Source organism: Gekko japonicus, unplaced genomic scaffold (genome assembly GCF_001447785.1).
Source record: "Gekko japonicus isolate JY-2015 unplaced genomic scaffold, Gekko_japonicus_V1.1 scaffold4349, whole genome shotgun sequence".
NCBI lineage: Eukaryota > Metazoa > Chordata > Lepidosauria > Squamata > Gekkonidae > Gekko > Gekko japonicus.
The window spans coordinates 23658-38441 of record NW_015173819.1 but is presented as its reverse complement, the minus strand read 5'-3'; the positions used below and the strand labels follow the sequence as shown (position 1 = coordinate 38441).

Sequence of the window (14784 nt, the reverse complement as noted above, 5' to 3'; positions counted from 1 at the left end):
ATCATCTTTTAAGACTTTGAATAGTTCAGCTGGGATACCATCACCTCCACTAGCTTTGTTGTTAGTAAAGCTTTCTAAGGCCCATTTAACTTCACATTCCAGGATGTCTGGCTTGAGGTCAGAGATTATACCGTCGTGGTTGTCAAGGAGGTTGTTCTTTTAAGACTTTGAATAGTTCAGCTGGGATACCATCACCTCCACTAGCTTTGTTGTTAGTAAAGCTTTCTAAGGCCCATTTAACTTCACATTCCAGGATGTCTGGCTTGAGGTCAGAGATTATACCGTCGTGGTTGTCAAGGAGGTTGTCAAAGAGGTTGTTAGTTTAATTGGCCTTTTTAATTGTCAAAAGACTTGTGATTAATATCTTGTTTCTGTCTGGACAGAACGACACACCTGGTCATTAGCTCTTGGAAATATTTTTGGCTTTTTCCCAATCTTTTGCTTGTTAAAATAATGCTTAACAGTTTAATTTTAAATCCTTGTCTCACAGCTGTGCATCAATAAATCTGTCAAAGTCTTTGGCTAATAAGCAAAGCTTCTTACTAGAGAATAAGGGATAGTCTTAGTAAAGAATTTAGCTAGCTTTCTTTTCCTACAAACATTTAGAACTATTAAGATACATATCATAAGCTTTAAACAACCATTATTCTCAGCTACAAACAAAATATTAAAAGTTGTGTTTACCTTTTGAAAGCACACAACAAATAAGAAAGAGGGGTTTGCCAAACTCAGATCTCTTTTGCAGAGAGTACAGCTGTACCTCTGCTCAGTTCAGTAAATTTTACTAGCCCCATCTTGACCTTTCATTAAAAATAAAGCATCTTCTTCAGTTAATTATCAAATTCTTTTCACTGGGCTTTCTTGTCAGCTCAGCTCATTAAATATGATAGAAACCAGGTGTTATACCTTCTTGCTAACTGGCTAACTTTATTTCAGAGAGCTCCAAATGCTTCTTCTTAGAAACATTAGCATTAATGGAACAAATAATCAATAGATTATCATTCAAACCCCTGAGCTTCCTCTACATCTGGGTAGCAGACTTATACCCAGAATTCAAACTTCTTTTCATTCAGCACTGACAAAAGCAGAGACATCCTAAATACACTGAAAACAGGGAAGAAGTGGTCTGCCAACACTGAAGTACAAAATGAATAAGATAGGGAGAAGGGTTTTAGAGGCAAACTACATGATAGGTTTCTTCACTCATTTACACTAGGCTGCACATGTTTCCTACAGCAATGCAGCAACTGTGGGGAACTGGGGGGGTCAACAGTGGAAGGGCTTCTAATGTCCTGGCCCTACTGGTGGACCTTCTGATGGCACTGGTATTTCTGGCCACTGTGTGACACAGAGTGTTGGACGGGATGGGCCTTTGGCCTGATCCAACATTGGCATCTCTTATGTTCTTATGTTCTAACTGCTTCTTAAAAAGAAAGAGCCTAAAGAAGCTAGGAATGGTGCCCTGGGAGGAAGGGCTCCAGTTGCCGCCCATCGGTTTTCTCACATAAAAACTGCAGGGAGAGTTATTTTGCGGCTCCACATGCACAAAATTGGCAAAATCACTCCCCCCCCCCCAAACATGGTTTTTTGGCACAAGAAAACTGCTGGGGGAGGCAGGAGCCCCCCCCTCCAACCATTCCTAGTCTGTTTGGGCTTTCCTTTATTTTATTTTTTGAAGCAGTTCCCTGCAGCTGCTGCATGACTGCAGGGAACACAGGCAAGCTATTATAAAGAAGTGAAGAAAAGTATTGTGTAGTTTGCCTCTTAGCTGAAGCTTCAGGAGAGAGAGAGAGAGAGAGAGAGAGAGGAGAGGAATGTCAAAGATAAGGAAGCATTAAGACTGGACATCAGTTCTCCTTTACCTTTGAATTTCTTCACCATTTTTTCTAAGGAAATGTTTTTCTTATCAAATGTACTGAGTTTTTCTTTTAGGTCTTGAGAAATCACCACAGGCAAATGAGGCTCTTCCTTATATCTAGCGAGGAAAAAACCCAAAGTAAAATTAATTTTTGTTTGAATTTTTGGGCATAGACTATTACCGCCTGGGAGCAAACGCAGCACTGGAAACAGTTCTGCAAAAGTTTTCTTTGCTGTGAGCTCATCAAAACGCTTCCTCATGACTAAAGCTTGGCTTTCTTGCCTCTTCTCTCTTGAGTTCTTCAGCTCATTCAGTTTGTTCCACCCATCACTACCAACATGTTGCTGCTCTTTTCTGCTCTTTGTTTTGGTCCCCACTTCCTTCTCACATTCTGCTTGAACTTCTATTTGTGAGGAAATGTCTTGATTTTATGGCTCCCATTGATCTATCTGCTCTTCTCTCTATCGACACTCTCTTTGTTCCTCTGATGTCATTGGCCTCTATTGTCCCAAGATTACACCTGCAATCCCCCAGCTTCTGCTTGCTCTTCCTTGCTGCCCCCTGCTATCCATCCATCTGGTTCCTTCATAGGTGCATTTAAGCATTTTCTAAAAACCTGCCTCTTCATACTGACATTTTTAAATCAGTCTCACACATCTAACTTTCCCTTCCATTTTCCTTGTGATTTTTGTCCTCTCTTTATCGAGCAAGGTGCGCAGGAGCATCAACCAACATACAGCATTGATAAGTCTTATTACAGATTGGTATCCATCCCTTAATGGGCCCCATATATGGTTGCAGGTTACTATAACCTGCGTACATTCGGGACTGCCTCCTCTGGTACCAAGGGTGTAGACTTTCCAATTTTGTCTTGAGAAATCACCACAGGCAAATGAGTCTCTTCCTTATATCTAGCGAGGAAAAAAACCAAAGTAAAATTAATTTTTGTTTGAATTGTGGGGCATAGACTATTACAGCCTGGGAGCAAACGCAGCATGCAGAGGTATTCTGCCTCTGAATATGGGGGTTCTGTTTAGCCTATAGCGCTAATAGCTACTGATGGAACGGATGGTGAAACTGTGACAGGGACCTGACCCAACAGAAAAAGAGCAAAAGGAGAATCTCCTTAAGATAACCAAGCCTTTCCCCCTCATTTTCTTTCAACAAAACGTTCATACTCCATCCCCCAAACTCTGGACATGATTCTTCTCCTAGCCATAAGAAAATAATGAGCCAAGTATGACAAGGACACCTGTCACCACTTTTTTCCCCCAGTATTGTCGTTAGATAGTATTTTATTTTCATAAAAACCAAAAACATATTCCATGTTACATAGTTCATCACCCTCGCTTATGGAGTCACTTTACAATACTTCCACATTTATCCAATTATACAGACGTTCCCATCTTTCTATAAACAGACTTTCCTTTTGTCCCTGAAGCGTTACACTTAGTTTATCCATCTCTGCTACTTCTAATAACCTATGTACTAGGTCTTCTTGGTTAGGTATATATTCTTGCTTCCAATATTTGGCTATTAATATTCTAGCAGATGTTAATATATAAATTATCAGGTACTTATCTTTCCATCTAATGCTCTCTGGCAGCATGTTTAGCAGCATCGTTTCAGGAGATATCTCTATTTCAATTTATGTTATTTCTAATATAACCTTCTGCACCATTTCTCCTTTAGTGGATTGGGGGAGACACATAGGCATACTCAATGGTTAGAAAAACACGGTTTCCAAATACTCTTTTTTATCTTTGCCTCTCCATTCCAGGAGTGACCCCTTGGCACTGAAACAGGGTTCTGTCGCTGTGGTTTGCAGAGCCCCCCTGCTGCAGGGGAAATGTTCACATCACCTTACTTCATGTCCATGCGCATGTGAACCAGCCTTTAGGACTGCAGGAACAGGAGACAGCCACTTACCTGCTGAGCATTTTCTTGACATTCTGGAGGGGCAAGAGGAAGAAACCAGAGTTCACATTATGAATACAAAGTTGTTCTAAGCTCAGTCATGTCTTTATCTGCTAATACATTAAAAGCTAAGATCATGTACGGTATTTAGTTAGTACCGAAGACATAATAGCAGCCATAGGAATGACCCATCCGACACAGCAATCAGTCAGGCAAGCCTGGACAGCTATGGCTTGCAGGCAGGCTATCTGATGACCGGCAAATCTAGGAGCCTTCTGCCTCCTCCCTGTTCACTCTAAACTAGGCTTTGTTTGGACCAAGCATGAGCCTCGGAAGGCCTTGGGTCCTACTGCTCCGTTTCCCCTCCATGAGCCACACTCTCACCTGCAGGAATTCACTCGCTGACTGCTTACAGTTCTCCTCCATCTCACTAATCACTTCCCCAAGAATGGAAATCTCCTCTGAGAGTCTGATGTCGCTTTCCTTCTGCCCTTTCCGGACCTCCATCTCCACCTCATCCAGCTGGTCCAGAAGGAGCTGCTCCGTTTCTTCAAGGAACTGATGCAGCAGTTCAAATTCAGAGGTCATTTTCTTCCGTTCAACATCTAAACTCTCCTGTGATTAAAACAGTCAAGGCAGGAAGATGGAGGCAATAACAGGTATACATGACTTGGACCTGTGTCGAGGAAAGGCATGGCCTATGCAGGTTATGCAATTGTTTTACAAAGCCAACTGACAACTAAGAGGAGAGAGAGAGGCAGTTACGCCGGTAAAGCTTTGACTAAAACTCCAGTTAATTACATGCATATTTGTACACTGAGCCACAGCAGGATTTATTTGAATTCAGAGATGCTTATAAGAAATGATCTCTAACTTAGTGTGCTGAAATACATTTTGTTAGTCTCTAAAGTGCCGCTGGACTCCAGTTATATTTTGCTCTGGCAAACTAAACTCTGGAATTATCAGAGCAACTTATGGAGGGCTTCCAGGGGGTCTCTCCCAGAGCCACTGGTCAATTCTCACCTGCTTAGCTTCAAACACAGAATCATAGAGTTGAAAGGGACCTCCACGGTCATCTAGTCCAACCCCCTGCACAATGCAGGAAATTCACAAATACCTCCCCCTCACCCCCAGTGACCCCGTTCCACACCCAGAAGATGACAAAAAAAAAAAAACCCTTCCAGGATCTCCAGCCAAACTGGCCTGGAGAAAAACTGCTTCCTGACCACAAAGTGGTGATCAGCATACTAGAACAATCAACATACTAGAATATTCCCTGGACAGTCTCTAGGCCAAGTCATTGCCAACCTACTTGCAAGAGGCCTGAACAAGGTTCCAGCCTTTATGGAAGGAGCCACTTCATCAGATGAATCCAGAGCCCCACAAAGGCTGTGCGTATAATTAAAAGCTCATGTCTCTCTGGCTCCAGTTGGAAGTCGAGTTGCCTGCTCCAGCTTGGGAAACAGCTAGAAGTTTGGGGCTGGTGCCCAGGAAGGACAGAGTTTGAGAAAGGGCAGGAGCTCCATAGGGATCTGTCTTCCAAAGCTGCCATTTCCCCCAGGCTGAAGATCAGCTGTATTCACAGGAGAATTCCAAGCCCAGCCTTGAGGCTGGCAACCCTAGCTGGGAAGAAAGCCACTCTGGGGCAGATTCTCTACTTCTTGCTAATGAAAAGCTTCTAAGAAACAAAAGACCACTATACCATGAAACTTAACTAGGAAAAACCATGATGAATACTTTACAATTTTTACATATTTTCATATAAATTTTAATTTACATATTTTATATCAACTTTAATAAACGCATACAATTCACCTCCTAAATAGTTGTCTGTGTGATTATTAGTAATCTCCGAAGGAATACCAAATCATGCACATTCTAAACACACTCTGTATGTATACATACAGCCTACATAAATACAAAGTGCAAAGTGCTTAGGATATTCATGAATGCAATTGGATCTAGATGTTACAGAATTGAAACAAACAAGAATCAAATTGCTGTGTAGGCAAAGTCCTGTAGGGTTTTACACACTGAGGGTGATTCTGCATCTAGCATTCGCTCCACATTTTCTCAACGGGGAGGAAAAAGTGCAGCTCAGAACTACATCCAAATACCTCAGGGCAATGCCTTATGGCAATCAGCCATAAATCTATGCAGAAAGGTACAAAAAAACCCGATGATCAAACAAAACAAAAGCAGCATGGAGTGTAGAGGCTACAATGAAATCCGATGATCAAGGGAAGTGACAGCAGCATGCGATGCAGAGGGCAATTTCTGTTCCAACGTGGGTTTCATAAAACGGAGGGAAAAGCCAATACAGAATCAGCCTTTGTCTAGCTGCTGTAGCATTTCCAAAAGGTCATAAATTTTTAGCATTAGCAAGTTGAACGATAACGCTTGTAAGCTTAATTTCGTGCCAAAGAAACATTTAAATATGCTTAATTTTTAGCATTAGCAAGTTGAACGTGGAAAGCTCATGCAAACAATTCCCTCGATGATCATATTCTTGGCTAACGATAACGCTTGTAAGCTTACTTTCGTGCCAAAGAAACATTTAAATATGCCAGGTCCAGCTGTATACACTTGATGTTTACAAACTGAAAGCTAATACTGACGCTTGTAGGCTACAAATTCATCCAATGATGGCTAAGTCGGACTCTGCTAAGGAGTGTGTAACAACTCGCCTGCCAAATCAACCAGCAGTGAAAATGGATGGCACTGGTCGGACCTTGCAGATTTAAATGTTTTTCAGCACAGATTTGCAGCCTACAAGCATCAGTATCGCCAGACCTTGCAGATTTAAATGTCCGATTCTTGTTTGTTTCAATTCTTTAACATCTAGGTCCGGTTGCATTAATGCATGTCCTAAGCATGTAAAGTATTCATATTAGTTTTTCCTAGTTAAGTTTCATGGTATATTTTTGTCTTTTGTTTGTTGGTGCTTTATATCCATGATACTCCTGTTCAAGCTTCTAACAAAGGCAAGCCTTTTTCACCCAGTTCAATTGCCACATGCACCAAGGACAATGGCAACCAAACTACTTGTGACACAAGAGATCTGCGTTAAGATCCCCATATGCACAATTTAACTGCAAAATGCAGTCATGTGGGACAGGCTGATCAGGATTGGGGCCAGAACATTGGGAAGAGAGAGCTAACTTTCCCCCTTTGCTGCCATTTTCCCAATTGAATATTTATTTATTTGGATATATATACCTTTCCTCCCCAATAGGAACCCGAAACTGCTGACAACATTGTTTCCCCCTTGTCCATTTTATTTGAACAACAACAACCCTGTAAGGTAGGATAGGTTAGGCTGAAAGAGACTCACTGGACCAAGCTTCCATGGTCAAGTTGGGATTCAGATCTGGTTGTCCCAGATCCTGGTCTGACAGTCTAACTGATGGATCTTGGTTTAATTCCATTATAGAGTCTTAAGGTTGGAAACTAAATTAATTGACAGAGGCCTTAGTGATCAATCCAGTTTTTGTCAACAGGAACCTGATAGGTAACTGATTAAGTTATTAGTTGTCATGCCTAGCTGACTTTCAATCATACATACTAATTAGAATGCACCTGTGTAATGCCCACTACTCGAACGGAAAATGAAAAAGAACGTCCAATAGTTATCTATTAAGGGATTACTGGTGTGTTTGGGCAGTTACACCTGCATATGCTGGAGTGACTAGCTTGTTCTGATTTCTGATAACATGAAAGGACAAGAATTGGCTCTGGTGAAATGTCAAGTTTCCTAGAATAAACTTTGGGACACGTAGTTGCAGGAAGACAACCAAATATGGAATACGCCTCTGCTTGTCAAAATTGTATATTAGGTGTGTATGTAGTCATGTAAACTTCGGAAAAACACCTTTGCCTGGTTTTCCCCGCTTTGATTGCAATAAAGCTTTCTCTTTCCAGGTTCTGGCTCCCTTATGTCTCTTAATTAGAGAACAGGTACAGGACGTCTCTGTTGAGATAACATAACCACTCCTGAATGCTGGCTATCTCCTCCCCAGCTGGTTTTTAAGACCTTAACAAACAAACAAAAACCAGGCACAACATGGGTACCTATCTTTTAATCGAATGAGCTTAGCTAGGCAGTAGAAGCCTTTTTGATCAGAGAAACAGCATAGGAACAAACGATTAAACCTCTCCTGCTCATCAGATCCGTGGCCCTAATCCATATTGGGTGTAAGGTAAAGGTAAAGGTTCCCTTGCTCGAAAGCCAGTCGAATCCGACTCTAGGGTTGCGGTGCTCATCTCCGTTTCAAAGCCGAAGAGCCAGCGTTGTCCGAAGACGTTTCCGTGGTCATGTGGCCGGCATGACTAAACACCAAGGTGCACGGAACGCTGTTACCTTCCCACCGAAGTGGTACCTATTTATCTACTTGCAATTTCTTGCTTTCAAACTGCTAGGTTGGCAGGAGCTGGAACTAGAGATGGGAGCTCACTCCATCATGCGGCACCCGGGTCTTGAACTGCTGAACTACTGACCTTCCACAGCCTGCAGTTCAGCGTCTTAACCAGAAAGAAATAGAGCTATTTTTGGCAGTTCAGTTACACATCAGGGGAGGGCCATGTGACTCGGGTAGAGCATCTGCATGGCATTCAGAATGTCCCAGGTTCAATCCCTGGCATCTCCAGTTAAACAAATGAGAAAGCTTAAGACTCTGGAAAGCTGCTGTCAGTCTGAGTCGACAGTTCTCATCTTGATGGGCCAAGGATTTGATTCAGTAAAGGACAGCTTCATATCTATCGTGTATGCACCTGGATGAGGATTTCCAGCATCATGTAATATTTTGGCCCTGAGCTGACCAATACTGGCCTCTTTGGTGGCACGGAGAGCAAGGCACGGTACATCAAGGCCCTACTGGGGTATGTGTATTTGCATGTTGATTTGGAGATGGGAGTAAGCAGTGAAGTCTTGCACAGAACCGTTTTATACCTTCAGACTTCCTGTCTGTTACCCTCCAAACTGATCATTTTCCTTCACTACTTTGAAAACCGTGTCTTACTCCCTTTTCCCAGAAGCAGTTCACTACATGCATCTCTCTTTCTGAAATTGCTGCTTCAGTCCTTTCTTCACTACTGTAAGGATCCGCGTAAAGCCTCTCACGTAAGGATCTATAGCTTGCTTTTTACCGACTGCAAAGGCCTGAAACTTTGGTTCAGAAAGCTGCTTGCTGAAGCCGTTTAGGCTTGCTGGGTCATGTCATGATAAGACGGGATACCAGATGCCTTGGTAGGAAATGATTGTTTGGAACGAAGAACATGGTTAAGCATCCTGATGAGACCAAGCGGGAAAGACCTGGAGTTGTGCCTAGAATCATTTTACATAGAAGGGCTCTCTTTTTCTTTTAACTCATATAGAAGGGATATTTTAACCACATAAAATCATTTATATGCATATTAAAGGGATCATTATAGGTTAGGAAATATTATAAGACTGTAATGTAAAGCTTATGGGAAGTTTAGCTATGTCAAAAGTAGGGTGTTTACCAGAATAAGGAATAAACATCATACTTAAGCATCTCCAAATTAAGAAGTTACAATGACATTTTGGCACAAAGATACCTTATGCAAGAGTGTTACATAAGGGACCCAGGCCTAGAGCAATGAATCACGATGACCCATTAGCAGCTGGGAGGCAGGGAAATTCCAAAGATGGAAAACCCTGAGAATAACAACCCTGAGAAAAACAAGATAACATAAACAATCATGATTAAGTAGGAAATAATTTACAAATAATGTAAAGGTCAGAGCTTCTGATTGATCAAACAGGGAAACAGGATAGGCGAGAAGAAGGGTATAAGAGGAGAAACCGGGTGCCATGGAGGTTGGGTCAAGAGAGAGAGGAGTACGCCCTCATCTCCTTGTTCCAACTTTTGTTTCCATAGGAACCCAGAGGGCGGTCATTCTCATCTCTTCTCAAAGTTACTTCGAGAGTGGTAAGGAAACATGCCATGGCTGTGTACATCTCGCTTCCAGCTTATCTTGTTAAGATTGAAATAAAGAGTTAGAGAGCTACGCACAATGTAATTTTATTGAGAATCCCTGAATGTTGATGATGGCAAGGCTGTTATTAGAGGTTATGTTTAAATAAAATTTATAAACTTACAAATGTGTCTGGTCTTTCTCTTTTCTGAGACAAGTTCTCTCGCAGAGCATAACCAAAAGATCTCTCTCTCGCTAGCCAAGAGATTTAGCTAGAAGAAACTAGCTGACACTACTCTGGTGGCTCAGAACCATCTCTGTCAATAGGCAGGTCCAAAAGGACCAGAGTTTGACTGAGTTCAGAGGTGCTGACTGTGCAACTGGAGGGCAGAGGCCAGTGTTCCCTCTAAGCTGAGTTAGTGTGAGCTAGCTCACAGTTTTTTTTACCTCCGGCTCACACATTTTTGTCTTAGCTCAGGAAGGGATGGCTCCAGAGCAAACTAATTTATGCAGCAGCCAAATCGCTCGCTCACAACTTTAAGGCCAGTAGCTCACAAAGAAGAATTTTTGCTCACGAGACTCCACAGCTTAGAGGGAACATTGGCAGAGGCCCCTCATTTGGTTATCAGAGGTTTAAAAGCACAAGCTGGTTCCAGGCAGCCTGACTCACACTTTTCACTTCTACACATCCCCCACTACTTTCCCATCTCTAGGCACCACAGAGTCCTTAATGTCTAGCCAACCCTGTGCCGCTCAGCTGTTTGACCTCCAGGCATGCCAGGAACAATTATCAGGTCTCTCTCAGCAGCCCTCTGGGAACAGTAAGATAAGGAACAAGGCTACCATAACAAAATGAGATAACTGTTGGGGACAAAGCTTCTCAAAACATGTTCCCTTAACAGAGCCAGTATGTTCTCAAAATATATGAAACCAATTCTGCCCGAATTGGAAAATGGCTTGAGGAAGACTTTCATGATTGGTTGATGCTGTGGAGAATGGGGCAAGGGGTCATGGCCCCTCCTGCATAGGTGATAAATACAGAGGCTTAGGATGGTAGAATTTTGCATATAAAACCCGATATAAATTCCAAGGTTGCATTATGTATCTTTATGGCTTGCTCAGGGTACAGAACATGGTTTGCACGTTTTAAACAACAAGCAGCACCAGCTAGGTCAGAAGAGAATAAAGGCTCAAATGCATCATGATCATATTGTGTCCGGACTGAACCTGTAAGACATAGGTAAGCTCCAACAGAGCAGATTGTCTCCTGTCCTTGCCCAGAAATAAACCAAGAGTGCAGTGGCCCTTTAAAAAGTCACAAAATTTATTCCAGCATAAGCTTTCACGAGTCAGAGCTCACTTCATTAGATGCACAGAGTAGACAGCCACAGCAGTTAGTTACATCATTACACTGCCTCTTCCTTGATTAGATTCTATGGTTATCCGACTCTGTTATCTTCCACAGCTAGGATTGGTCCTGACCAGTGATCTCATACCCCCCTCCCCAAGTCTGTGTTGGTGAACTGGAAGAAATACCTACCAGATATGCTTCAACTGACTGCTCACTGGCTTGTTTAAGGTCTTGAAGTCTTTCTTTCTCTTGCTTAAGAGTCTGTGATTGACTCTGGATTTGTTCCTGAAATAAGAAATAAGTTTGCTTAGGTAAAACTGTATTTGGCTTCTTTTATCTATGCACGTGCATGCATGTGTGGAGGGGTTTCTTTTCCAGCAGTCCCTCACTTTCCTTTGCCTGTGACTCAGTCCTTTTTGGTTTTTGAAATCTTGTTGAAACAGGAAGCTGCAAGGAAGATACCAAGACAAATGGACTGCTGTCTGCAAATATGGTTTCTGTTTTTTCCTGGATTTGGGTAGCATTAAACATCACAGTCTACCTTTCTACTACTCCAATTGAACTACCCTGTTTCCTCCGAATTTACCCACCAGGTGTTTCAAGGGAATCTGAATCTAGCTATTGTACTGTACTGTTACATTCTTCTCTGAGTGTTGAATTTTGTTTCCTTTGGATGCGAAAGCACTGGAGACTTCTGGTGCTTTTTGTAATATTTGTTTGGTTTACAAACAGAGCACAGGAGAAGGCTAAGGGCAGGAGATCCACTGCCACAAATCAGATCCACCCCAGCCCCAGATAAAGATCTTACATCCCCAGACACTTCAGCCAACTCAGTTCTCCGTCTGTTCCAACTACAGGTAGGTAGCCATATTGGTCTGAAGCAACAGAACAAAGTTTGAGTCCAGTGGCACCTTTAAGACCAACAAAGTTTAATTCAGGGTATAAGCTTTCATGTGCATGCACACTTCTCCAGATACATTGAAACCGACTTTGCCAGCCATTACATATAGGTGGCGGGAGTTGTTGCCAGGAACAGATCATTAGAGTCAAGAAGATGCATAAGTAACTGAGCAATAAGTATAGATAAGATTGGATTCAAGCAGTTGGAATGAATAGTAGCAATTTAGCATGCAGGTAATAAAAGGGTTAACAAACAGATGTGAGAACTGAGTTGCAAAAGCAGAACATGATGACCTGCCATGAGGCTGCAGCGGCTGGAAATGCTCATTTACTCCTCCTCACTCTCCCTTCTCTCCCTAACAGCCTCTTGTCCCCTCTGGCGCTTTATTTCCCAACCTATGGGTCCCAGCCCAAAAGTCAGTGGCAAAGCCTGTGAGGATGTTGCAGTTTCATTGATTTGCAGTGCTTTATTTCCCAACCTATAGGTCCCAGCCCAAACGTCAGTGGCAAAGCCTGTGAAAGCGGGTCTGAGGATGTTGCAGTTTCATTGATTTGCACATCCTTTGCTTTGTTTGAGATACAAATTCCCTCCAGGGTTCGAAAACAGATTAAAATACAGGACACTTGTTTGCTGGCTTGCAACCCCAGACAGGTTTACACAAGTGTGTTTACACGCAGACATAACCCTATCAAATTTAAAGTCCAATGGTACCTTTAAGACCAACAAAGGTTTATTCAAGGTATGAGCTTTCGTGTGCCTTGAATAAACCTTTGTTGGTCTTAAAGGTACCGTTAATTTGGTCTACTGCTTCAGACCAACACGGCTGACCAACTGGATCTATAACCCTACAGAACCATCCATACCAACCTAGCCATAAAGCAGCAGCACGCATCTACATCCAGGTGCAGCATACACAACTGGCAGGAAAACAAACGGTCAACTTACCTTGTAGTCCAGGGCAGCCTCCTCTAGAGGAGTCACAGCGTGGCTTCGGTGTTCCTTGGATCTGTCACAAACCACACAGATGAGGATCTGGTCATCCTCACAGAAGAGCTTCAGGGGCTCCTGGTGTTTCTCACACTGGCCTTTCCCTCCTGCGGTTCTGACCTCCTCCTCCACCTCCTCCTGAAGCTTGAAGCGTTTGGCCAGCTCCACCATACTGGCCAGCTCCCTGTTAGGCCTGATATCTCGCTTGCAAGCCCTTCTGCGGCAGTGAGGGCAACAGAAACGTCTCCGGGACTCCTCACAGCACTGGGTGATGCAGACCCGGCAGAAGTTGTGCCCGCACTCGATGGAGACGGGGTCCCTGAAAAATTCGAGGCAGATGGAACAAACGGCGGCTTTCTGGAGGCCTTGCACGGGGCTCTCTGGAGGATCCATGCCTTTCGGCGCCTGGAGTCGGCAGGGCGAAGCAGAAAGTTTTTGAGTGGGAGGGGAGTCGACGAACAAAGAAGCCTGCCAGTGCCTCTTCTAAGAACTGTCTGATTGGTGGATTTCCAGCAGCCAGCATTTTGGGGGTTGTAACTCACAGAAGTTGTGGCAGAGGGTGGGCCCTATAGGGGGTGGTGGCCAGAGCCAGATCAGAAGTGCACAACCAGGAGACCTTGGCATACCTAGGACTTTTGAACTCTGGGGCAAGGCACGTTATTGGCCGGCTTCCCTTCCCTCTGTCCCATCACCCACCCTTTGGGTGTTTACAAAGTTCTTTCACAATTTAAGAGAGAGAGCAGCCAGACTTCCATTCACTGCCTCTCCTGCTTCATTTTTCCTCAGTTTCACTGGCTACCAAGCACATGTTCACCCCACTCAGGGTGGCGCGCATGAGTCTCCTTAGGGTCACTGCCAGGGAGTCCAGGTCGGAACCCCACGGGTCCTCAGGGCAGTTGCAGACAAGTAACCAGACTGCTGTCTAATTTTAGAAAATATTTCATAAAGTTTATTTCAATTTATGTCAATAAGAAATTTTATTTTATTTTTTAAATAAACTTTAGTCTTTATTTATTCTGGTGGTCCCCAGCCGGAGAGAGATCTGGCTGTGCTCAACCAAGGCTAGGGCTTTTTCAGCCCTGGCCCCCACCTGGTGGAACTCTCTACCAGAGAACATCCCTGTCCTGCGGGATCTGTTACCTTTTTGCAGGGCTTGTAAGGCAGAGACGTTCCACCAGGCTTTTGGTTGAGGACAGTGATCAGACAGCAATTAATCTGGCACTGTCATACCTCCCACCTCCCCTCACCTACCCCCTTAGGAGGCTATGGGGAAAGCTGGGTTTTTTTTCTTGAAGTTTCTGCCATCTTGGAACAGACTGTCTTTTATTTACATTTTATTTGCATTTTATTAGGAGCTGTGGTGGCTCAAGTGGTTAAGACGCTGAACTGCAGGCTGTAGTTTGAGACCCGGGTGCCGCATGATGGAGTGAGCTCCCACCTCTAGTTCCAGCTCCTGCCAACCTAGCAGTTGGAGAGCAAGAAATTGCAAGTAGATAAATAGGTACCACTTCGGTGGGAAGGTAACAGTGTTCAGTGCGCCTTGGTGTTTAATCATGCCGGCCACATGACCACGGAAACGTCTTCGGACAGCGCTGGCTCTTCGGCTTTGAAACGGAGATGAGCACCGCCAGGGCTTTTTTTGTAGAAAAAGCCCAGCAGGAACTCATTAGCATAATAGTCCATATCCAACAGCAGGAACTCATTAGCATATTAGGCCACACCCGTGACAGCACAGCTCATTAGCATATTAGGTCACACACCCCATTTTACCAGAAGTCTGGTCATCCAGACGCACCCACCTTTTGCTTCTTATTCCGTTTACCTTGTTTGTTG

General features: G+C 43.5%; 1 protein-coding gene across 1 annotated transcript in view; it reads right to left on the bottom strand.

Moving 5' to 3' along the window:
* The window catches only part of LOC107120826 (tripartite motif-containing protein 7-like), a 16375-nt gene extending 2896 nt beyond the window's left edge, over nucleotides 1-13479 (bottom strand). The window contains exons 1-5 of the mRNA XM_015423596.1: nucleotides 12910-13479; nucleotides 11253-11348; nucleotides 4160-4390; nucleotides 3788-3810; nucleotides 1863-1975 (exon numbers count right to left, since the gene is read on the bottom strand). Of these exons, the coding sequence (XP_015279082.1) occupies nucleotides 1863-1975; nucleotides 3788-3810; nucleotides 4160-4390; nucleotides 11253-11348; nucleotides 12910-13344 (898 nt within the window). The 5' untranslated portion in view covers nucleotides 13345-13479. The remainder of the gene's footprint in view (nucleotides 1-1862; nucleotides 1976-3787; nucleotides 3811-4159; nucleotides 4391-11252; nucleotides 11349-12909) is intronic.
* Nucleotides 13480-14784: the final 1305 nt, after the last annotated feature.